This window comes from Anolis carolinensis, chromosome 3, assembly GCF_035594765.1.
Source record: "Anolis carolinensis isolate JA03-04 chromosome 3, rAnoCar3.1.pri, whole genome shotgun sequence".
Taxonomy (NCBI): Eukaryota; Metazoa; Chordata; class Lepidosauria; order Squamata; family Dactyloidae; genus Anolis; species Anolis carolinensis.
Genome location: NC_085843.1, coordinates 186,149,864 through 186,174,721, shown reverse-complemented (window position 1 = coordinate 186,174,721; position 24,858 = coordinate 186,149,864). Strand labels below are relative to the sequence as shown.

Genomic DNA, 24,858 nt, shown 5'->3' with positions numbered 1-24,858 from the left:
AGCAGAGATTAACACAACCGATTGAAACAGCTCTAAGAGTAGAGCTGAGGAGAGGATGAGGGCATTGCCTCCCTCCAAGTAAGAATTCCCTCCACCAAAATGAAATTTTCTTCTGTCCCCGACTTTTTAGTATTGCAGAGTGAGACTCTGAAAATAGTTTGCACCTATTTGCTTTGTACCCATTCCTTTCACCTATTTTTCATATCCTCCATCTTTTTGGATTTGACAGGAATTCATTCTCCATCCTCCTACATTTTCTGCTGTATTCAATTAACTGGTGGGAGGAGGGAAGGGTATTGCATCTTGCCCTTCCCCAGTGGCTGAGGTCAAAGCAAACTTTGCCAGTGTCTCCTAACTTGTCTTATCTTCATCACTGACAACAACTTGCAATTTGACCACACTCTTATATCACTTATCCACGAGCATCCCAGTTTTCACCTATGAAATGTTGGAAGATGTGCTTTTCTTTGGGTGTACTTACTTAGGCGATCCCTCGTAGGCCGAGGACGATGGTCTTCCAGTCGTGGGGTCCTGGGGGTGTGTCCGTAGATGGCTGAAGAGACCTATTCTTGATCTGCATGTTCTCCCGCAGTGAGGACATCGGTTTCCAGGTGGAAGGCGGTCCCGGTCAGGGTTGGCTTGATGCTCCTTCCTCTTGACACGCTTCTCCCTTAAGCCCTTCATTCGTGCCTCTTCAAACTCCGCAGCACTGCTGGTCACAGCTGACCTCCAATTAGAGCACTCAAGGGCCAGGGCTTCCCAGTTCTCAGTGACCATGCCACAGTTTTTAAGGTTGGCTTTAAGCCCATCTTTAAATCTCTTTTCCTGCCCACCAACATTACGTTTCCCGTTCTTGAGTTCGGAGTAGAGCAACTGCTTTGGGAGATGGTGATCGGACATTTGGACAACGTGGCCAGTCCAGCGGAGTTGATGGCGTAGGAGCATCGCTTCAATGCTGGTGGTCTTTGCTTCCTCAAGAACGCTGACATTTGTCCGCCTATCTTCCCAAGAGATTTGCAGGATTTTTCTGAGGCAACGCTGATGGAAGCGTTCCATGAGTTTGGTGTGATGTCTGTAGACCGTCCACGTTTCGCATATGTTATTACTATACTAGCTTGGGTACCTGCCGTTGTCCTGGTTATTTGAAAAAGTCACATTTTAAATTGTACAAAATGCATAAGATTTTAGACTAACTACAACTGACATCATGCCAGGTTGACCTCAAGAAATTCCATCAGTACTTAAAGTTTGTTATGTTGGGCAAGTTTGCTCTAGATGCATCATCGGTGGGCTTCAGTGTGCTCTCTGGCTGTAGGGTAAACTACAACCTGCTATGGTGAGTTATTCCCCTCAAACCCCTTCAATAGGTTGGGTTAGTCTGTGCGCCAAGTTTGGTCCAGGTCCATCATCGGTTGAAGTCAGAGTTTCTCTGGTTGTGCATGAACTACAACTCCCAAAAAAGAAAGTCAGTCCCCCCTCCCAAAAAAACTCCTCCAGTAATCAAATTTCGGCATATCAGGTATGTGTGCCAAGTGTGTTCCAGATCCATCAGTGTTTGCCGCCCTCCTTCACTCGCCCACCCTTTGTCCCTCGCTCACTCACTCGGCTGGGTTCCGGCAAGCACCGGGACCCGGCGGGGTGAGTGAGTGAGAGCGAGCGAGGGGGGGAGGGCATTTGCCTCAGATAATACGGACGCTCGGATAAGCAGGGCTCGGATAAGCGAGGCTCTACTGTACCTTATAAATAAATGGCAATAAGAGAAGCAGCATAAATGTGATGCTTCCCCTTCAAACTCTAATGGGTTCCTTTCTTGTGACTTATGCAGGGAGACGCTGACTTACCTGGAAGTTGCCAACCATAATGAGGCCAACTGCACAGATCCAGCCTGTAGCTAGCCCCAAGGTGTTGAGAAGGGAAGGGCCATAATGCTCCATGACATGGGCATATCTTAGCAGGCCAACCAGCACCACTAGAAAAAGAAAACAGTAGCCAGCATCAGATGTTGATTTTCACTTACACAGTGAACATGAGCTCCCTATTACATCATCATCAGAAACAAGGAAAAGGGCAAGAATAGGAAAGATCCAACAAATGGGTTCTCACTCCTCATGCAAATGAATGTTAGGCTAGTGGTTATCTCCAAGGCCAGGAAGGAGATAACCACTAAGGCTGTGAGGTGGGGTATAGTTAAACAAAGAGCAAATCCTCCAGCTTCACACCTGTAATTTTGTATTTTTAAAACAAGAAACCAATGTACAGCCTCTGGTTTAAGAAGTCTAAAAACATGAAAGTGGTAACATCTAACAGCTCCACCCTCATGAGAACAGATGCAACGACAAGTTATGGCTTTCCCTCCTTCACAGCCTTCTGTGAATTTTTCCTACGTAGAGGGTCAGGCCTTTTTCATCCCATATTTTGCTTCTTCTCTCCTTACAGACAGACAAACCAACAAAACCCCACATTTTAAGACGAATTTGATTCAGACTCACCCATGAAGGAGCCCAGGCTGCAGATCAGACTGAAGAAGCAGCTCTCTGGTGGGAAGGTACCACACTTACTGTGGAGAAAGATATGAAGGAGGCATCAGAACTGGACGTATTTCTATACTAGCCTTCTACATGAAAGTAAAGCTGTTTGCATTATGCTTCCCAAGCTGTGTAGTTTGTGTTATACTTTTTATTGTACTTGTGTCTTTGTGTGAAGAACATATGTTACGTATGCAGCGTGACAAGATGATAGCTATATGGATCTGCCAAATCCACCTTGGTGCATTAGGCAGGGATATCAAAATCATTTTCATTAAGGGCCACATCAGCCTTATGGTTGCCTTCAAAGGGTCATTGAATCTATGGGCAGAGAATCTGTGAATACAGAGGGCCAATGATACTTTTTACATAGTGGTTGGTGCTCCATAATTTTTACCCCAGACATTACTGAAGGACATCTCTCCCATCACTTCTGATTATACTATATAACACTATTTTTGTTCCTGGGTTATAAATGTCACTTCCGAATTGTTTCTATCATAAAAACTTGGAAAACGTTTATCAAAGTCATCCTGCAGCACACTGCTATAGATTTTTAATGAATATCCCATAGTCTCAACCAATTTAAACAGCAGACAACACTTTCAAATCAGGAACATATTTTTCCCCCAATTTTGTTACATAGTGTTATCTGCCTTGTGGACTGAGGATAATGGGAATTGCAACCCAACAGCACTTGTGGCTTTGAGGTTGAGGAAAGGTTAAAGGACATACATCATATCCATGAGCCTTATATCTAAATTCAAATCCCTGACTTAAACAGAACTACAGCCTTCCAGATGCTACTGTATACCAACTCCCATCTCCTCTAGTCATGATGTCGAGTGATCGGAAATACAGGAAATGTAGTTTAGCCTCTGGAAGGCCACGCAAAATGATATGGTGGCCCACAGACCTTGACACATGTGCATTAGGGGACCAGGACAGAGAACAGCTCCTTTAGAATACTACCATCCTCTTGTATGTATTCTTACACCTCACAGGAAGAGAAATAACAGAAGCATTCAGGATGTTCCTTCTCAATAGGTCGATATGGGTCCTGGGAAACTCTAAGTAGCGGCTCCAGCTTATGCTTCCTTTTCCAACTGACAGTGTCCTAAGGCAGCGGTTCTCAACCTGTGGGTCCCCAGATGTTTTGGCCCTCAACTCCCATAAATCCTAACAGCTGGTCAAATGTAGGCCAAAACACCTGGGGACTCACAGGTTGAGAGCCACTGCTCTAAGGACACATCTAAACTGACCACTTAGGTCAATGTGCAAAGCAATCCACAGAATTTGAAATTAAAAGTATTGAGAAGTTTTTGAAAAGCACGCAGATTATAGAAAATGTCTGGAAACAGAGTTAATTTATTTCAGTTGCTAACATTAGTAGTTTCTGTAGGCAACGTTGGCATGCCTGATCATCAGGTTTCTTTTGAAACAGACATGACTTGTTCCTAAGGAACAGAACTCAGAGTCCACATAAAACATACAGATACACATTAGCTTTCTTTCACCTTCAATGACTTCGTAAATTCCACAAATGTAGAAGATTAAAAGAACAGCAGTCAGAGAGCATAAATCAGAGAGTAGAAGTTCACACTTGGAACAAACTTTTAACATGTAATTCATTACTTATTAATTTTAGGGATGGAAGGTTGCTGCTACTCATATTTGAAGAGTGGCACGTTTGCAATGGTTACTCTTTAAGAATGAAAAGGTACTTTTCACACAAAGAGATTATGCTGAAAGGCTTTTTAAAGACACAGTAGGCCTTCAGCATCTGCTGGGGTTCGGTTCTAGGACACCTCATGGATACCAAAATCCATGGATACAAGTCCCATTGTATATAATAGTGACCTGAAATTGTGTCCTTATATAAAAGGGCAGATCAAGGTTTTGGATATATATCTATATCTATATATATATCTATATATAGTTATGGATGGTTGAATCTGGGGGTACAAAATCCATTGTTATAGAGGTCCAACTGTACCCACATCACCATACAATTATTGTTTTACCCTCAGACTATAACCCATTACAATACTTCCAAAGTATGAGATGCTTTGTGATTGAAGAGCTGGCTATAAATGCTTCAACTGAATTAATAAATAAATTGCCTGTTTTCAAAAAAAATGTTTTAAGCTAGGGTTATTGTGTGTTTTCTGGATGGATGGCCATGTTCCAGAAGTATTCTCTCCTGACATTTCATCCACATCTATGGCAGGCATCCTCAGAGGTTGTGAGGATGCTAAGCTAATTTAACTAGAGGCGACAAGAGTCCTGGCATTTCTCATGATCCCCAGGATTCTTCCTTTGACGAGTAAAAGTTAGCCTCACCTCTACACCCCACACATACTCTCAAATCAAGCAAGAAAGTCAATACTATTTAAATCAGTTTACTAAATGGGTGTTGATTGTCAGTGAAATGAAATATTTTACATTTAATTATTTACTTACTTTATTTTTATCCCACCTTTCTCCTCACAGAGACTCAAGGAAGGTAACAACATGATACATTCCAATAAAATTTAAAACCAGGCAAATACAAAAAATATATAATATTTATATCATGAATATAAAAGTTAAAATACAGTTAAAATACAATTAAAACTACCAGTATATTTAAAAACTAAACATCCCTGCAAAATCCAATCCACAACATCCCCAGCAGCCTATCCCTCATCATCCTCCAAATGCTTGATGCCAACCTTTGTAATGGTGTACTGTGTATAACACTAAAAGATGGAAGTATTAGCACCTCTTCATCCTGGAGAGAAGTAACCTGTGGGATACCACAGCAATTTGTCCTGGGCCAGTGCTATTCAATATACTTTATCAATGACTTGGATAATGGAATTGAAGGTACACTTATCAAATTTGCAGATGGCATCAAATTGGGAAGGCTAGCTAATACTCCAGAGGGCAGGATCAGAATCCAAAATGAACTTAATCGATTAAGGGCCCTTCTACACATGGCTAAAAATCTGGAAGTAACCAGGATAAAACGTGTGTGTGTAGCTGAACGGTGATTTGCCAAAGTGTGGGTGGATTTGGGTTGCCAGCTGAAAAGTGTGCATTTAAAAGGTGCACTTAAAACCTGATCCCCCCCCCCAATGCACACCTTTGCATGACTGCATATCCCTGCAGTCATGCAAAACACGTGTTTTCCTTGTTTTCCCCTGTGTGGACTGCACCAACGCATATGCGCTTTTTAAAAGCTTGAAACAGTTGTTCAGCTGATGGGATTTTCAAAACATGGAACCACGGATACACAGGTAGCTGAAGGGAAGCATACTTAGAAAGCAACTAGAACTCTCTGAAACTCTTTTAAACTTTATAATATTAAACTGAGCTTGAATTAATAATTGGGTGAAGAGAGAGATCTGACAGAAGTTTTTTTTATTATCTCCGTTATGTGCTGGACCTCATATGCGCACATACGAATCTGCCTGTGTTTACATTAAGATATTTGCATGTGTGCATATGAGATCCAGCGTGCAACATAGTGATATTTAAAAAAAACTTCTGCCCAATGTCCCCGTCCGCCCTCTATTTTGATCTGCTACAAAGGAAGGCTGAGGATGGCGAGGGACCATTTCCTGGAATTGAAGCTCTCTGTGTGGACCTGCTGCTGGGATTTTTTGTCCTAGATTTAAAACTCGAATTTTGGCACTGTCTGGAAGTGCCCTAAGTTAGCTGGGCCAAAACTAAGAAAAACGAATTTCAATCGAGATAATTATACAGTAGTACACTTAGGCAATAAAAACAAAATGCACAGATATAGGTTGAGTGACACATGGCTTGAAAACAATACACGTTAAACAGATTTAGGAATCTTAGTAGACCATAAGCTGAAAATAAGTCAACAGTGTAATACAGCAGCTAAAAAACCAAATGTGATTATAGGATACAACAAGAGGAGAATAATATCTAGACTGAGGGAAGTCGCAGCCCCACTCTATTCTGCTTTGGCCAGACCTCACCTGGAATACTATGTCCAGTTCTGGGCAACACAGTTCAAGAAAGATACTGACAAGCCAGAACGTGTCCTGAGAAGGGCAACTGAAACCATCAAAAGTTTGGAAGCTAAGCCCTGTGAGGAGCAGGTTAAGGAGTTGTATATGTTTAACTTGGAGAAAAGAAGACAGAGGGAACATGACAGCGAAGTTTAAATAATGGAAAGGATGTCACATTGAGGAGGAGGCAACCTTTTTTCCTGCTGCTCCAGGGCACAACGGAACAATGGATTCAAGTTACTGGAAATGAGATTCCACCTAAACATTAAAAAAAACATTCTGATGGTAAGAGCTGTTTGGCAGTGGAATCTGCTGCCTCTGAGGGTGGTAGAGTCTCCCCCTTCTCTGGAGGTTTTTAAGCAGAGGCAGGATGTTCACCTGTCAGGAGTGCTTTGATTGTGTGTTCCTGTATGACAGAGGGTTGGATTGGATAGCTCTTGTGGTCTCTTCCAGATCTATGATTTGTTGTTGTTGTGTTTTTTTTCAAACTAAATAAGCCAGCAGCCTTTAGATTTTTGTTTGTCACCAATGGCTTTTTCTCTGCCTTTAACACAGCCATAACAGGATAAGGCATGCTTGAGAATTCATTGCTAAATTACACTCAGTCCCAATAAACTGAACATTTGTAGAAATGCCACCTGGGATAAGGAAGAAACAGGCCAGCTACAAAAGCCCCTTCAGGTTGTTCACAAACTCCTTCTCTCATTCCTCCTCCCCCCAAACAGAAGATGCAGCATTCCTTACCTGACAAGAGGAACATGATCCAGAGTGCAGCAGAAAGGGATATTCAGTTCACAGGACTGGTTATAAATCCTGCCGTGTAAAAAGAAAAGTATTGGTTTTGATGAAGCCTTGGATCTCCAAACAAACAATCTTTAAACTGGATCACTTAAAAGAGAGGATCACTTAAAATGGTTAGCATCCTGTCAAAATAGAAGACACCAGCCCCAACTTCCAAAGAAATGAGGAGCACAGGATCTTGACTAGTTACTTCATAGCCGCCCTTCCAAGGCCTAGTCTTCTTCTGATTTCCCCATTTTGATTAATAACTGAGGAAAGGTACAGAAAATATTTCTCTTTCTTAATGCCCTATCTACTTTAAAGACAATAATATGAGCAGAGCCCAATGAGAGCTCATACAAAGAGAAGGAATACAAAGAGTGGCCCCAACGGTCAGAAATGGACCTGCTACCTACATTGTCTCTTGATTAAATCTGGGCATTGGTTATGCTCTCCATTCTTCTAAACCAGCCAGGAGGCACAGCAAATTCTTCATGAACCAAAATTGTATAAACAATGTTCACAATATGATTGTTCATACTATATCCCAACTTATTGTAGTCACAGAATTTTTAGCCCAATATTTGAGATTTTAGCCCTCCTTGTCATAGTTATACAATACATATATTTATAGTTACTGCCCTTCATCTGCAGCCCTGAATCTACTGATGCTATTGGGAGCTGCTATTAGCATCAGTTAGTGGACGATCCAAGTGACTTTTCTGGGCATGTTCCAGAAGAACTCTCTCCTGACATTTCACCCACATCTATGGCAGGCATCCTCAGAACTTGTGAGGTCTGTTGGAAATCAGGCAAGAGGGTTTATATATCTGTGGAATGTCCAGGGTGGGAGAACGAACTCTTGTCTGTAGGAGGCAGGTGTGAATGTTGCAATTAATCTTTTAAGGTCCACTCACCTCTGCAGGAGTCTACTGTATACCATGCAGCTGTGGACAAGTCTACATAGGGAGTACATAGGGACTACCAAACTCAGTGCCCAAACAAAAATCAAGGAACATGAAAGGCACTGCAGACTAAGTCAACCAGAGAAGTCAGCCATAGCAGAGCACTTGATAAACCAACCTGGACATAGCAGATTATTTGAGAACACAGAAATGCTGGACCACTCTAACAGTCACTATGTTAGACTACACAGAGAAGCTATTGAAATCCACAAGCAAGTGGGCAATTTCAACAGAAAAAAGGAAACCATGAAAATGAACAAAACCTGGTTACTAGTATTTTAAAAACTCTAAAATCAGAACAGTAAATAAAGAACAACATTCAAAAAACAGGGGAATTCCAGACATGAAACAATCAGGGCCAGCTAACACCTCCCAACAAAGGATTTCCTCAAGGGGGAATTAGCCAGGCTTTGAAGCTGCAAGGCCTTTCAGTGCTAATCAAGGTGATTAATTGAAACACACTTGCTTTCAACAGACAAGAGTTCTTTTTCCCATCCTGGACATTCCACAGATTTATAAACATTACTTGCCTAGTTTCCAACCGACCTCACAACCTTTGAGGATTCCTGCCATAGATGTGGGCGAAATGTCAGGAGTAACACTTCTGGAACATCACCAGACAGTCCAGAAAACTTACAACAACCTAGTGATTCCAGCCATGAAAGCCTCTGACAATGCATTATTTAAGTAACATGTACTCCCTAAAAACCACAGGTTGACATTCAGTGTCCCTCCAACTCCAGTCTGGCTTCTGCTTTGTTTACACACTGGGATTTTTTTAAAGATAAAAAGTAAACAAACAAACACAGGCAACTTCCTTTCCCCCTCCCTCCCCCAGAATGACCTTGGCCCAATTCAGTCTTATCATTTTCTTTGTGTACAGAAGTAGTTTGGAAACTTAGTGCATTCCTTTCCTTTAAGACAATATAAAGTATTTTGTTGCATGTATTTACATTTTATTTCCCAGTTTGAATCAAATATTTCCCAGATGGTTGAGCGGAAGCCAACTTTCAAAGATAGTCCTTTTCTTGGTTGTTTGCAAGAACAGCTTCCAAGGATCAAATCCTGCCAATTCCCAGCCTCACTTTCCTGCATCTCCTGTAACTCCTTTGGAATAATTGCATCCTTGACTGCATTATAAAGATAGCAAGGATATTTTTGCCTTATGAAAACTGAGACAGAGTTGCCCCCTGAATTCATTGGAAAGGAGGTCAGCCTAGCCCTTTACTGGAGAAATCTTCACTCCTTAAAGATTAGGTATTATTGATTTTCTGCATGATAAAAAGGCATAATCTGACCACATTTGACCCACAAAACTCTTGAGAGAGAGGAGTGCCTAATTTGCAAACATAATGTATGCAGAAGAATAGTCCAAGATAATCTTTCTGCAGCCAAAGAAATAGATAGGACATCGAGTTCAACTTGCTTTGATGGAAAATAAAGGGAGCAGAAAAAGGATTTTGCTTCCTGCCTTCTTTAGCTGGATTAAGATTAATTAAAGTATGGTTTAGCAAAACTGGCAGTTCTTTTGCAGAGTGTGGCATTTCTGTGGCAAAAGTGCAGAGTGTGGCATTTGCAATTAATAAAAAAATGTCACAAGTTGTCTTCCAGTCTGAGAGATATGTAGTGTTAAAACACAGAGCCTATATTTCCAGATGCCATCTCTTGTTTCCAATGTCTTTTGATCAGACAGCAATAGCCAGTATATCAGACAGGGAGAGGTGTTTTTTTCTTCTAATTTCCTCATCAAGACTGATGATGTATACGTCTGATATCCTGGACATATATACTCAATGATATAAATTGAATGAATGGCATTTATTACAATCAACAGATCAGAGAAAATATAAATTGCATTCTATGATTTGCAGGGGATATTTGCTTTGATGTCATAGCCATAGCATTCTTAAACATAACTGAGATACATTTAGGGAGGTCAAGTTTATCTCAGGCCTCTTCTAAACTGCCATATAATCCAGATTATCAAATCAGAAAATCCACATTATCTGCTTTGAACTGGATTATCTGAGTCCACACTGACATATAATCCCTACAGTTCAAAGCAGATAATCTGGATTTTATATGGCAGTGTAGAAAGGGCCTCGGTTATATTAAAACCCTGTTTTGATTCACATGGATGAATGCCCAGTCATAAGTATGTGATACACGATAGCACTCACAGGCAGTGCCTTCCTGATTGTTAAGAGCTTATCTGATCAAAAATAGGTCTAAGGAATGGCATTAAAATGGTAAATGGCACCCCCAACAGCTTCTGTGGGTGCAATTTGCCACCCTCTCTTTTTGTCATAGATCTGGAAAGGTTGAAGAGTGATTCACCAATGGTAGGCTGTGGCACAAATAGCCCCAATTCCTCCCAAACTGCCTGCTTTTCCTTAAACAGATTAATGGAATCCTTCTGAAATTTGGAATCATTTTTTGTAAGAGCTTATTGATACTTTCAAAACTGTATATAATGCAGAGTGCCACCCAGGGAACACCCCACTCCCCAGAGCCCTTTCAAATCTACCAGTTTTGTCCCCACATTACTGGGATAAACTTTTTTCTGGGGTACAGTTTCCTGGGGTAAAATGTAATGACAGTGGTGATATAGGGATGAAAACTTTGTTCTTCAAGGCCCCTTCCACATAGCTGAATAAAATTCTACATTTTCTGCTTTGAACTGGAATATATGGCAGTGTGAATTCAGATAATCCAGTTCAAAGCAGATATTGTGGGATTTTCTGCCTTGATATTCTGGGTTATATGGCTGTGTTGAAGGGTCCTGTTACTGAAAGAGTTTCAGACATTATATTTATTTTTTAATAATTTTTATTAAAGATTTCTCAATTACATAGGCTAAAAAGAAAGGGGGGGATATTCTGGGCGGGGATCGGGGAAGGAAGGGGGAATCGGTGAGGTAAGGGTGGGGAAGGGTGTGAGGAAGTTGGGAAAATAAAGGAAGGGGAGGGGGGTAGAGGGTGGGGAAATGGAGGGAGGGTATGGTAAGAGTCTTCCAATTGCTTCCATATCAGTAAGTTTAGTAAGGTTGTAATAGTCATTCTTTTTGTTTTTACTTTGATAAGTAGTTTCTAAATTTTTCCCAATTTGTTTCCTTGATACTTTTTCCTCTGGATTCTTTCAGTAAAAATGTTAATTTATCCATTTCTTGTATGTCTGCTAGTTTCTGTAGCCAAAGTTCCTTCGTTGGGATTTCTGCCAATTTCCATTTTTTAGCAAATGCTATTCTTGCTGCTGTTGAACTGTACATGAATAAAATATCATCATTTTTTTCAAATTGTGTGTCTGAATCTGTTATTCCTAGTAGGTAGTATTCTGGTTTGATTGGGAATTTCCTATTTAATATGGTTTGTGTCTCTTCATGTATTATCTTCCAATATTTCTTTGCTTTTTCACAGGACCACCAGATATGATAAAAAGAGCCTTCATGGATCTTGCATTTCCAGCAAGCATTATTGTAGGATTTATACATCTGTCCTAGTTTTTTTGGGGTCATATACCAGCGGTGAAAGACCTTTAGCCAATTCTCTTTCAGTTCAGCTGCATATGTATACTTCAGCTTTTTGTTCCATATTAGTTCCCAGTCGTCTAGCATAATTGGATATCCTATGTTTCTGGCCCAATTCACCATGCAGTTTTTAATTGTTACTGTCTCGGTTGACCATTCTAGTAATGTATCGTATATCCTGGAGATTGTCTTCTTTTTTGATTGCATAATTTTATCCCAAATCGTACTGGAGTCATTGAAACCAATTTGAGAGTCCTGCTAACTGGCCAAAACTTTCAATTTTATTGATCCATTTTGATAGCTGCGAACGTGGTTCCTCAATGAAACATATAATGTCGTCGGCGAAAGCACGGATTTTGTATTCTTGGTTTCTTATTTTGGTGCCTTTTAACTGGTCATCTTTCCGAATGTTCCTGATCAAGATTTCTAAAGCAAAAATAAAGATCAGAGGAGAAAGGGGACATCCCTGTCTTGTTCCTTTTTCAATTGGAATTAGTTTTGAGTGATGGCCGTTAATTAATAGTTTTGCTTCCTGTTTGGTATAAATCGCCTCGATAGCATTTGCAAAATAGTAACCCATGTCCAATTCTTTTACGAGTAATTTAAAAAAAACCCAATTTAAATTGTCAAATGCTTTTTCAGCGTCAGTAGCTATTAGGGCGATTTCCTTTTGGTGAAATGTTTCGTAATATTCAATGATATCAAGTACACATCTGACATTATCCTTCATGTGCCTGTTTGGTAAGAAACCTTTTTGTTCATTTCCTATCCAATTATTCAGAAATGTTTTAAACCTATTTGCTAGAATTGTGGTAAAAATTTTGTAATCCGTGTTTAATAGTGAGATCGGCCTGAAATTTCTTACGTCCGAATTGTTTGTGTTGTTCTTTGGTATTACTATTATATCCGCTTGTTTCCAAGATTCTGGGATTATTTTTTCTTTTAATGCTGAGTTCATTATTTGTTTTAGGTAAGGTGTGATCTCTTCGGCCAGAATTTTATAGAAAATTGTTGTAAATCCATCTGGGCCAGGAGCCGAGTTGGATCTCATCAGTTTTAAAGCTTTTTTAATTTCTTCGTCTGTTATATCTTTGTTTAGTAATTCCCTTTGGCTCTCTGTTATTTTTTGCAATCCTTGATTGCTCAGATATTGTGAGATTTCGTTTGGGTCTATATCATTTTTTTGGTAGAGTACCGTAAAAAAGTCTTGAAATTGTAATACTATATCTTCATCTCTTGTCAAGGTCTTTCCTTCTTTATTGATTTTGATTATCTGTTGATTTTGCGCTTTTTTATTTATTTTCCGAGCTAGCCAAGCACCTGGCTTATTTGCATTTTCAAAGCTATACTGCTTGATGAATTTGAGTTGCTTTGCTGTTTGTTCCATTTCCAAGTTTCTTTTGTTATTTTTCAGTCCCATTAGAAGTTTAGCTAGTCCTTCTTCATGAGGTCTCTCTTTTAGCTTTTTTTCTATTAAAGTTATTTCCTTGCTAAGTTCATTCATTTTTTGATTTTTCAATTTGTTTCTTATCGCTTTTTGTTGAATGAAGTGACCTCTTAGGACATCCTTAAATGTGTCCCATACAATGTGGTCACTTGTTTCAGGGATCCAATTAATTTTGAAAAATTCTTGTGTAAGTTTTTTGCAATTATCTATATCTTCTTCTTTTTTAAGAAAATTATCATCCAGTCTCCATTTTTTCATTGTCTTTTTTTGATTTATCTGCATTTCTATTGGACAGTGGTCTGACTTATCTCTGGGTAAGATATTAATATAGTCTACTTTAGTACAGAGAGAATTAGACAGCCATACCATGTCGATTCTTGACCACGACCTGTGGCTGTGGGAGTAGAAGGTATAGTCCTTACTTTCCAAATTGTGAATCCGCCAGATGTCTTGGAGGTATAATTCCTCTTTTAATTTTTTGAAATTTTGTGGTATAAGTCTCGAATTTGCCTGTTTCTTATTTTTTATCTTTTTACTTGTATCTAAATTTATATCCATTATACTATTGAAATCCCCTAATATAATCAATTGGTCAAAGTCCGAATTGATTATCTGTTTTCTTAATTCGCTAACAAAATGACGCTGGGGGCCGTTGGGAGCGTAGATATTACAGATGAGTATTCTCTGCATGTCTAGATGTATTAGCACTGCCACATATCTTCCCTCACTATCCTTAAACTCTAACGTGGCTGGGATATTTTCGTTAACATAAAGCACTACACCCTTTTTTTTTTTTGATCTGAGGAACAGAATTCTTTTCCAATTTTTCTGTTAATTAACAGGGCCTCGTGTTTATGAGCAATGTGTGTCTCTTGTAAGGCCACAAAATCATACTTTCCTTTAATTAATTGATTGAACAAAATTCTCCTTTTATTTGGTAAATTAATTCCGTTAATATTATTAGAGTAGAATTTCAATTGGCGTTCCAATTTACATACATTCCTGTCCGAGTTCATCGTGTGCTTCTTTCTTCTTATTACTTTCTCTGTTGGTAATTTCTTCTTCTTCAGTTATTATTTCTTCCTCTGTTACGTTTTTTTCTTCTTCCTCGTCTTCACCCCCCACATCCGACATATCCGAGGCGGGCCGAGTTTTGGTTGTCCTGGAGCTCAAAGCTGATGGAGAGTGATGCCTTGCTTTTTTTGGTTTTTTCTTTTTTGTTGATGGCGGAGTTGTGTCTGGAGAGTGTTTTACTTTGCCTTGTATGTGTTTTCTATAAAAGTCTTTTGCTTTATCTTCAGATGTGAGCCAGTATTGTTCTCCTTCCAGGGTTACCATAATGCCTTCGTTTCTTTCCCACCTGAATCTAATCTTTTGCCTTTTCAATTCCTCCGTTAGGAAGAAGTATTTTTTCCTTCTAATTAAGGTTAGTTGAGGGAATTCTTTTAGTATTATAATCCTTCTTTCTTTGTAGTTTAATGGGTTTCGATTGTTTTTCAGCAATACTTCATCGCGTATTTTTTTCCTCACAAAATGCACAATCACATCCCTCGTGGCCTTGTTTCTTCTTGAGAAATTCGTTTGTATTCTGTAGACCTTGTCTAGCTCGTATTCGATGAATTCTTCAGATTGGGATAGCAACTTGGCTAGTAGTTTGATAACGATTTGTCTGATATCTTCATTGGTTTCCTCTTGAATATTACGGAATCTTAATTGAAATTCTTTTTCATGCTGTTCCGTTTTTTCCTGCAGTTTCTCCATTTTTTCATTCTTGGCTTCTAGTCTTTCTAATTTATTTTGTAATTGTGTTTGAGTCTTAGTTAGCTTTTGATTTTCCATTTTCAGATCATTAATATCCTTGAGGGATTTAATCATTTCTTTTTTCAGCTGTCCAATATCTTCTTTAATTTCTTTTTTCATGTCCATCATTTCCTGATAGAGCTCTCTTTGTTGTAAATTTTGTTGGTCAAGTTTCATTTGTGATTGTTGTTGGTGTTCTTCTTGTCTTTCTGCTAGTTTCTGGATCTCTCGAAGGATATCTTTAAGATTGACCTCCTCGGATTGAGAGGGTCTTCTCCCAAATCCTCTGTTGTCTTTTATGTCCTTACAAATTTGGTCTTATGGACCGCCATGGTGTGGGTTGAGTTATTTTAGATGAACAGTTTGTCCTGTGGATATTTAGGAAAAAAAAAAGGAGAAGACAAGGAAGTAAAGGATGTAAAAAGAAGAAAAAGGTGTAAAAGAGATAGGGTGAGGGCAAGCCAGAAGAGGTAGGAGGGAGAAAGGGGCAAAGAAGTAGGGAAAGAGGAGACTAAAAGGCAGGGAAGGATGGAAGAACGAAGAAAAGGGAGAAAAAAAAAAAGACAAACTTGGGTCTTTTAGGTCACTATTAGCACAGTCTGCTTGTCACCAGGTTTCCAAATAGCATCTGCAAGCGCCTCCTGCTGTCCTGTGGTTGAGTCAAGTATTCCTCTTCTTCGTCTTCCTACCTTCTTAGCTGGACTTTATCTTCTCCTCTTTCTTCCTTAACGGGATTTAGAAAGTGCCGGACCAGTTGCACTTCCTGGGCAGATGAAGTTTTCCCTTCTCAGGGCAAGATATGAAGTTCCGTTTCCGGCTTGTTGCCGCCACTCTCCGCCCCCTTTGGTCCCGCGAGAGTTCCGCTGTTTCCTCACTGGCACTCAGATAAGGAGGAGGGTAAGGTAGTCAAAACAATTTATGTCAAGGTCGTAGGAATCTGATTATTTTGTGGCGACACCTTTCTGGTTTGTGTCAGTGTCCTTCTAAGCAGTCTCTCCTCCGCGTTCGAGTCTTAACACATGGCTAAATGTATTATATACGTTTGGAGCGTTTTTCCCTGAGAGTTCCTCGCTTCTTCTCTATATTCTCATCCAAATCGCCCCGTTTAGCTAAGCACTCAAAACGACAGTTCAGCCCTTCTTAAGGCAGATAGGGAATAGTTTTGTAACTTTGTTGTTTGGCTATATAAACACGGAAAGTGGCTCTTTAGTAACCGTCGTGTCTCCACGGGATTCCGAGGGGATAGCCGGGTTTGTGGAGTGAGGGTGGATTTGCTCCTTTCCCTGAGGTGAATCGGGGAGGTGAATCGGGGAGCAGCACCTTAGTGCGCGCCGCTGCCGGGCATCTTAGAGGTGTCTCCTTGAGGGAGGCACCCCGTTTGGCACCATCGGCCGGACGCGCTCCGAGGTTTGTACTCCCTCGCTCCTTCGTCTCTCTTAGATTAGCACTGTTGGATTGTTGCTTTGAGTTGTCTTGCAAATTAATTTTAAATATTTGTCTACTTTATCGTGCTAGCAGGAAGGGGAGTTTGTTTGAAACTTACGTTTCCTTGCCCTTCCTTGCCTTCGGTTTCTTCTGTCTTCTCAAATAGTTAAAAAGGGGCTAGGTCGGCAGTTTGTGCCGGCTTACCGCCCGCTGCCGTCCCCGCGGTTCGCGCTCCCCAACAACAACAACCCGGATCCGTTCCCCCCCGACAGAATTCGGAGGGTCGGCTCGACGGGGTGTTGGGGCCTTGCGTCCCTTCTTGTATCGATCCACAAGAAGAGGGGAGCCGATGCTCTACCCAACCGCTGGAACGTTGATCTATCGAGAGCTCTCAATAGACCCGTCCTGCCGCCATGTCAGCCCACCGGAAGTCCGAGTTTCAGACATTATAGATGTTCCACTAATCTTTATTTCCATATGTCTATTTTACAGATTCTGCAATCTGTAAAGTAAATGGATTGCAGAATAACATGAAATAAATATAGAAAAAATCCAGTGCTTATCCTACAGTTTTACTGGTTTTTACATTTATTCTTAATAGTCTATCAAAAAATGCACTTGGGTTGGCAAAAGGCAAAAGCTATGACAGTAGTTTTAAAATGTTTCCAAAATGCCACTCAGTGTTACTGGCATCAATCGTGAACTAAATAAATGCAGCAAAGAAGATATCAAAATAGACATAGATCTGATTGTTAATCAGGACAAAGTCCAAAAACCAGGTAAGATCTTTCTTTTTCAGCTTCTCCCTCTTAGTTTGCCTTATCTTTTAGACCAAATACTTTAGCAAATGTTTGTCAGGCCCTAACAGGTTATCACACCATGGCTTTAAAGCAGGCAGCCCCACATTTCTGCCGCCTGCAAAATTCTGGGAAATGTAGTCTAGGAAAGCAAAGACCTCTGTAGCTGAGAATTCAAAAAAACCCGTCCTAAACTACATTTCCCAGAATTCTGCAGGCAGCAGAAATGCAGGCTGCCTCTTTTAAAGCAGTCTGTTATGGTGTGATAACATAGTATGTGCACATCTTTGCAACATCTTTGCGACATTATTTTGGTTTTTTAATAACTAAACTGTCTAAAAGAAACATTTGCATTTTGACTAGCTACAAATACAATTCCAAATACAACATTTCATAGCTGCTATAAAAGAACTGGTGATAGCACTCAACAAAGCAGAAGACAGCAGACAACAAAGAACAAATAGTTTTATCAAAGTCTGCTCAGATTACACTCCTTACAAACCAGCTTTTCAATTCTAACTTTTCTACTGATAAGACAAACTATCTTGATTTGATGATAAACAGATTTTACAAACCTTGCAATGACCTGATGCTAAAAAAAGTCATTCACCCAATTCTGCTTTTGTTGTCACTCATCTTCTGTGAGGCTGGAATTACACTGCCATATAATCCAGATTATCAAAGCAGATAATACAGATTATCATCTTTAAACTGGATTCTGAGTCTAGAATCATAGAATAGTAGAGTTGGAAGAGACCTCATGGGCCATCCAGTCCAACTCCCTGCCAAGAAGCAGGAAATCGCATTCATAGCACCCCTGACAGATATAATATTATACATTATCATATAATCCAGTTCAAAGCAGATAATCTGTATTTTATATGGTAATGTAGATGGGGCCTAAGGATACCATTTGGACTACAGTCCCCAAACAGCCAATATTGAATCCAGCCATTTTGGGCTTCAAAGAATTCATGAAAGAAGGATGTGGGCGGCCGAGCAGGTTACAGTAATATAAGAAAAGAGAACAATGGGGTATTGGCTAAAACTTGAGGCTGTATTTATTTATTTTCCTTCAACTTGATGCCAAGGAATACACCTCCTCCTGTTTGTTGGGCATATTCCCCTTCCCCTACTTCCATGTGGTCTCCTGATTCAATTTTGGCAGGGACAACTCCCTGGTTCTCACTCTCTAATCTACTCATGTCTGCACAGTCCTTGCATTCCCTTAGGCAGACGGATGTACAGTAGATACAACTCTCCATGGCCACAAACACAAAAAGCAGTGTGGTCCACAGTAGGCCATAAGCATGCCTGCGAAAGAGGGGCGTATTGTCTCTAAACACCAAGATCCTATAGTTGGATGGTACTTGACTTGTAAGATATGTGCATGAAGGTCATGCACTGGACCCAAAAAGACCTCAAAGATGGTAAAGGGAAAGCAGTGAAAAACAACCTGTCGTTTTTTAAAAAAACATATGCACTTTCTCCTCCATTTGAATCACCAATCCAGACAGTAGTTTCTGTTAGTGAAATATCACAAGCTAAAACATTTATAAGTTCATGAAAATTGAATGACGTTAATTTTAAACTAGGGTTGTGGATTGGCTGGAGAGAGAGGTGGTTTGCAGAAAATGAAGGCTACCTTCTTGGTTTAAAAACAAAAAAGGCAATACTCTACAACAGTGGTTCTCAACCTGGGGGTCCCCAGATGTTTTTGGCCTACAACTCCCAGAAATCCCAGCCAGTTTACCAATTGTTATGATTTCTGGGAGTTGAAGACCAAAAACATCTGGGGACCCCAGGTTGAGAACCACTGCTCTACATGGTAAATAGCTGACTGCACAAACCATACTTGTGGTTCTGGTAATTACAGACTTGCACAGCATCCAGCTTTCACAGTTAAAGTCCTTTTGGTTAAATAATATCTTGTGACATCTGGGCAGCCAAATTTGATTTGAAAGAGACTAAACAAAAAGCACAGCTCCTTACTTAGTTCTGAGTCTAAATAAATCTCCCTGTTTTATATATTTTAATGCCAGATATAAATCTTCTCTCCAGCACTGGTTAAAAGGCAATTGAGATATGATGAAATGGGCACAGAAAAACCAGCTCACATATTCACCACCAACAATAATAGTAAAGAAACTCTTACCAGTTGTGAACTGGGCAGATGTGATTGTTGTAGAGTGCCATGCCATATCTGTGGGAATTAAAAGACAAATGTGGTTACATTTGGTATCCTCAAACACCCAAGACATGTCTCCCAATTCTCTGCATCAAATAACTCAGGCCACCATTAACAGAACACAATAGAGAAAATCTTGTTTACATTTCCAACCATGGATTCATGGTATAACTTATAGCAAATCAGTGTTTTCAGTCTCGCTTGCCCACTTTTCAATAGGTAAGTAGGCAGGCAAGCTGCACAGCGAAGCGGAATTTAGCTATTCCGCACAATGCACTACTACTGACTGATATTTCTGAATTTGTATTAAATTAATTCATAATATTTCTATCTGTTAACAACCAGGTCCCATTACATCCAGAAGTAGGGAACCATCGAGTGTAGACAGGGGACTCTACCTGCATCCCATGTAAAAAATTCCAAACAGCATGGATACTCTGCTCAAATGTGTGTTTCCTTTTTGTGATTTGTTGCTAATGACATTGGTTCACTACTAGCTAGCCAAGACTTAAGTGAGTGGCAGTTTTCCAGTTGAAGCAGAGAGGCTGTGCATGTGAAAAAGGAGCAGATTGCTGTACAGCGTCTAGCTATTCCACTGCAGGGCATGATCTGGCACCAGAAGAGTCAGCAGAAAGCACTGTGCATATATGTGCATCCCTGCTTCCCAAAGGACAACCAGAGGACTGGAGATCTGAGGGAGGCTCATGTGAATCAAGCCCTACCCAAGAGTGTGTGTGGTACATTTTGGAGGAGGAAATTGGAGGAGATGAACCATCTTTGGAGGTGGCAGTGGCTTTCTCCCAGGAGCCTGCTTGATTTCATGAACTTCCAAAGACAAGGCAGTCAAATTGTCAATCAAACGGAGCCTGGTTGGCTGTAGGGAGGCTATCTAAGCTAGACCTGAGCATTTCACTTGGATCATCTCAAAGGGCATAAAACCATTTCTCTGAGGCTTAGACTGTATTTAGGCTTCTATCTTCCTCCTACCTATCCTCCCTTTGAATGACAGTTGTTTTTGTTAGCAATCTTGTTAATAATTCATCTACACAATGTGTTTTCACAACTTTTGGAAAAATTATATTGGGCCTGATTGGGCACATGAGGCCAGTAGCTCCATCATGCATAGTTAGAATCCATCTATATGGGATCTTGGGAATGTGGGCAACAGGGAACATATCCAGTGTCATAAACATGACCTAAATCCAAAAAAATACACTGAAGAGGGTAAGCTAGCCAACGTCAACAGTCCAATGTCAGAAATGCTGAATACAAGATCCTTGGAAAACAGCAGAATATGCAGAAGTCCTGGCCACAGTCAGAAACATGAAGTATAAGATTTAGAGTTCCAGAAATTGAAGTCAGAAGTTCTTTGGTAACAAATTGGGAAGCAGCAGAATCGGGTCCTAGATCAAGACCAAATCACCATTGGACTCAAACCAGAATATGATGTTGTCTGCAGTGAGAGAGCCTCAGCACTGAGAGCTTTATATCTCAAGATCTCAACTGCTGCTTGATTAACAAGTGATTTTCAGCAAATCTACAAATCTAGCAAAGCCCTGATACTCTAACCCAGTGGTTCTCAACCTGGGGTCCCCAGATGTTTTTGGCCTACAACTCCCAGAAATCTCAGCCAGTTTATCAACTGTTAGGATTTCTGGGAGTTGAGGGCCAAAAACATCTGGGGACCCCAGGTTGAGAACCACTGCTCTAATCAATGCTCTAGAGATGTGGGTATGTTTAACCTCTCTGTATCTTGCGCAGATGTGTTGCTTTGGCATCACCTACAGGGGTCTGCACAGACTGTTGTGGAGTTTTTGCTTCAACTAGGGGCTCATCTTCGACAGTGGCTGAACTAAGCGTAGCAGACTGCTGGAAGCTGCTGACCTCCTTCTTCTTGCTGGCCGTTCTGGAAACTCCTTGCCCTTACTATCCAAGATGGCCATGACACCCAGCTCCAGGGCAGGTGATCCTGGTTTACCCTCTCTGTAAATGCCATTTGCTGCTCTCATAGAGAAGGAGCCTCCAGTGGCCTAGGGGATAAAAGCCTCGTGACTTGAAGGTTGGGTTGCTGATCTGAAAGCGGCCAGGTTCGAATCCCACCCGGGGAGAGCGCCGATGAGCTCCCTCTTTCAGCTCCAGCTCCATGCGGGGACATGAGAGAAGCCTCCCACAAGGATGGTAAAACATCAAAACATCCGGGCGTCCCCTGGACAACGTCCTTGCAGACAGCCAATTCTCTCACTCCAGAAGCAACTCCGGTTGCTCCTGACACAAAAAAATAATAATAGAGGAACAGTAAATGTTATGAATGGATGAGTGGCCTAAGTACCAAAGGAGATGCCAGCATAGCAGACAAGTACCAGTGAGAAAGTGAATAAAATCTGGGGAAATGGAAAAGACAGGTTTAATTTTTTGTTGTTGTTTGTATTGAGAGGACTCTAGTTTGTTTTTTTTAACTGTTTGGGATTTGGTCATTTTTAATACCCTGTACCAGTCTTTCTTTAGCACTGCTGATCCTAACATTGACAAACATGCCTCACTTTTTCTTCCTGAGCACTGAATTGTGGGGAAAAATAAAGTGTTTGTCCTTTGAGTTTCTGTGGTACAAGTTGTGAATAAGTTGTTTTTCACTTTGATTGTTAAGATTCCCACTCCCTCCCCAATGCCTGCCCATCTCTGTTACACACTCATGGTGTCTTTGTGAAAGTGTGTGTGTGGGGGGGGGGGGGTGGTTTGCTGGTACTCTCCTGGTTCCCCTTTCCATAGAAAGGATTGCTACTTGCTTGAGGTTTAAAAGTCCACTTTACTGCTCTGAAGATGCTACAATTTTTATCTCATCCTCTTTCAACTGTATCTCTGGGATTAAAGGCATAATCTTAAATTCCATGTGCCACAATTTCCCCTTTCTGTGGAATTTAGACTATTTAAAATAAATTATTTTTAAATTGTTGCTTTGCTATTTGTACCTGAGATAGTTTTTCTTAGGGCAGAATGAAAATATTGTGCTAAGTAAAAAAAAAAAAGTGGATGCTGTCTTTGCACTATTGAGTACCAGCCACCTTGGATTCAATTCCAAAACCTTTATAAAGTAGGAATTTCACAACTACAGGCACAGCAGACTGTACAGCCAAGAGCAGTATTTCAGTAGGGTCCGGCAGACACTCCCTGACTGAGAACATTCATCTCCATTCACAACTGAACTGTAGGCACAATTCTGTGCATCAAACAAAAATGTCCAACTATTGGGTAACTTCTCCTTGCTATAGACCTGTGGTTCCCAACGTGTCCTCCAGTTGTTTTGGACTTCAACTCCCAGAAATCTCAGGCAGTTTACCAGCTGCTAGCATTGTGGGAGCTGAAGTCCAAAACATCTGGAGGACCAAAGGTTGGGAACCATTGCTGTAGACATTAACAAGACTTATTTCATTCTTTCACATACTGCATATTGCTTTTTTGAGTTTCTGCAATCCGGCATGAACTTTGGTTGAAGGACAAGACAAATGTTTTATTTAAGGTATGTATAAATAATTAAGTGGGAATCACATATTTCTATAGTTCTGTAAATAGCTTTCACATGTTTTGTTAGCACAGAAGACTCCTAGGAATCAAGAGCTGGTCTACCTCTAACTGCAAGTTGCTCCAACCACTAAAACCACCAGCCCATGGTGGAAATGTGTACCTTTCCTGTCGCAACCTACACCCTCCAGAAAAGTCAATAAAACATCCTTACCATTGCTGCGGCTTTAACAGTTGGCACAAGACTGATTGTCTGTGCTTCCAAAACAAAGCCCACATGTAGCTGTCTATCTGCCTGCCTATCTATCTTGCACAAATGCAAGTTTTCCACACAAATTTCAGCATACAAATTTCCAACTCTTGGATCCATGATATATATTCAGCCATTTGCAACACTGTAATAACATCATTCAAATTTTATTATTTATGATGACTCATTGGAAAAGACTATTTCATTATCATGACTCATTGGAAAAGTTCCCAGAAAAATGGAAGGCATCAGAGAAAGAGGGAAAGTACCCTGCAGGTGGATGGATTCAATCAAGGAAGCCACAGCCCTGGGTCTGCAGGATCTGAATAGGGCTGCTAATGGTAGTTTATCAAGGAGGCCTCTACATCAGAGTGTGACCAGAAATCAAAGGTGACATCGTACATGATGTCATCAAGCAACAACAGCATCAACGTGCATACTATATTAGAGTGAAGCTTACAATCTAAACAATGTTTTTTTAATTTCAGTAAGGCCTCATGGATTTGTTATACAGACAGTCCCAAATTACAGATATCCAACTTACATATGACTCATGGTTAAGTACAGGTTGGGACAACAGGAAGTGAAAGACATCTACCCCTAGGAAGGGAAAATCACTCCTGAGAGAGTTATCACGGGGAAAAGGTATTTCAACTAAAGCTTTCTCACTAATCCTTGTTTCCGCAACAAGCCAAATTTTTCAAAATCCAATTATCACAGGGACAGAAAGTGAGGTAAAATCTTCTGAACAGAGGCACGGAGTAAAACAAGCACTGCTGAGTATGCCTGCACTGTCTGGCATAAATGCGTCCACGCGAAGCAGGTGAATATAGCACTGAATGAGACATCTAGAATAATCGCAGGATATCTTAAACCTACAGCTGTTGATAAACTCTATAAGCTAGTTGGCACTGCCCCCCCCCTGATATGTGATGGGAAGTTGTTGCCAAGTGCGAGAGAAATAAGGTTGAACACCGCGAAAGCCACCCACTGTATGGCTATCAGCCTCCTCCCAGCAGACTTAAATCAAGGAAAAGTTTTATGAGAATCACCACTCCTCTAAATGCTTCCCCAGCATCAGCAAGAATATCCCCGTGGACACCAAAATCAGGCAATTCCAACTGGATGGCCTCCCATGGGGGTCTTCCTCCAGGAGCAAACCAAGAATGGGCAACTTAGAAGTCCCTGAACAGGCTCAGAAGCGGAGTGGGCAGATCAAAAGACAATCTAGCAAAATGGCGCTACCTAGAAGAATCCTCCACCTTGTGCGACTGTGAAGCAGAACAAACAACTCACCATCTGTATACTTGCCCACAACGCCCTGCCTCATGCACAGAGGAATAACTGTGTAAAGCTACAGACAATGAAGTCACTGTTGGCCGTTTTTGGTCTAAAACTATTTAGCTGCTTGTGATCCCTTTATTTTATCAGTTTTAAACCTATTTATTTATGCAATGCTTTTGATAAAAAACAAATAAACCACAGAAGTGTTAATTCTTTTCTATGTTATGCTATATATTTTTGGCTGGAATTACACTTTAAAATGTACATGTTCTGACTTACATACAATTTCATTTTAAAAACAAACCTACAGAACCTATCATATCTGTAACACAG

The 24,858-nt window shown here is 40.6% G+C and overlaps 1 protein-coding gene across 1 annotated transcript in view; it reads right to left on the bottom strand.

Moving 5' to 3' along the window:
* Window positions 1-24,858, bottom strand: part of LOC100566815 (transmembrane protein 150A) — a 46,412-nt gene that overhangs the window by 5,465 nt on the left and 16,089 nt on the right. The window contains exons 2-5 of the mRNA XM_008114228.3: window positions 19,443-19,490; window positions 7,292-7,360; window positions 2,490-2,557; window positions 1,842-1,969 (exon numbers count right to left, since the gene is read on the bottom strand). Of these exons, the coding sequence (XP_008112435.1) occupies window positions 1,842-1,969; window positions 2,490-2,557; window positions 7,292-7,360; window positions 19,443-19,490 (313 nt within the window). The remainder of the gene's footprint in view (window positions 1-1,841; window positions 1,970-2,489; window positions 2,558-7,291; window positions 7,361-19,442; window positions 19,491-24,858) is intronic.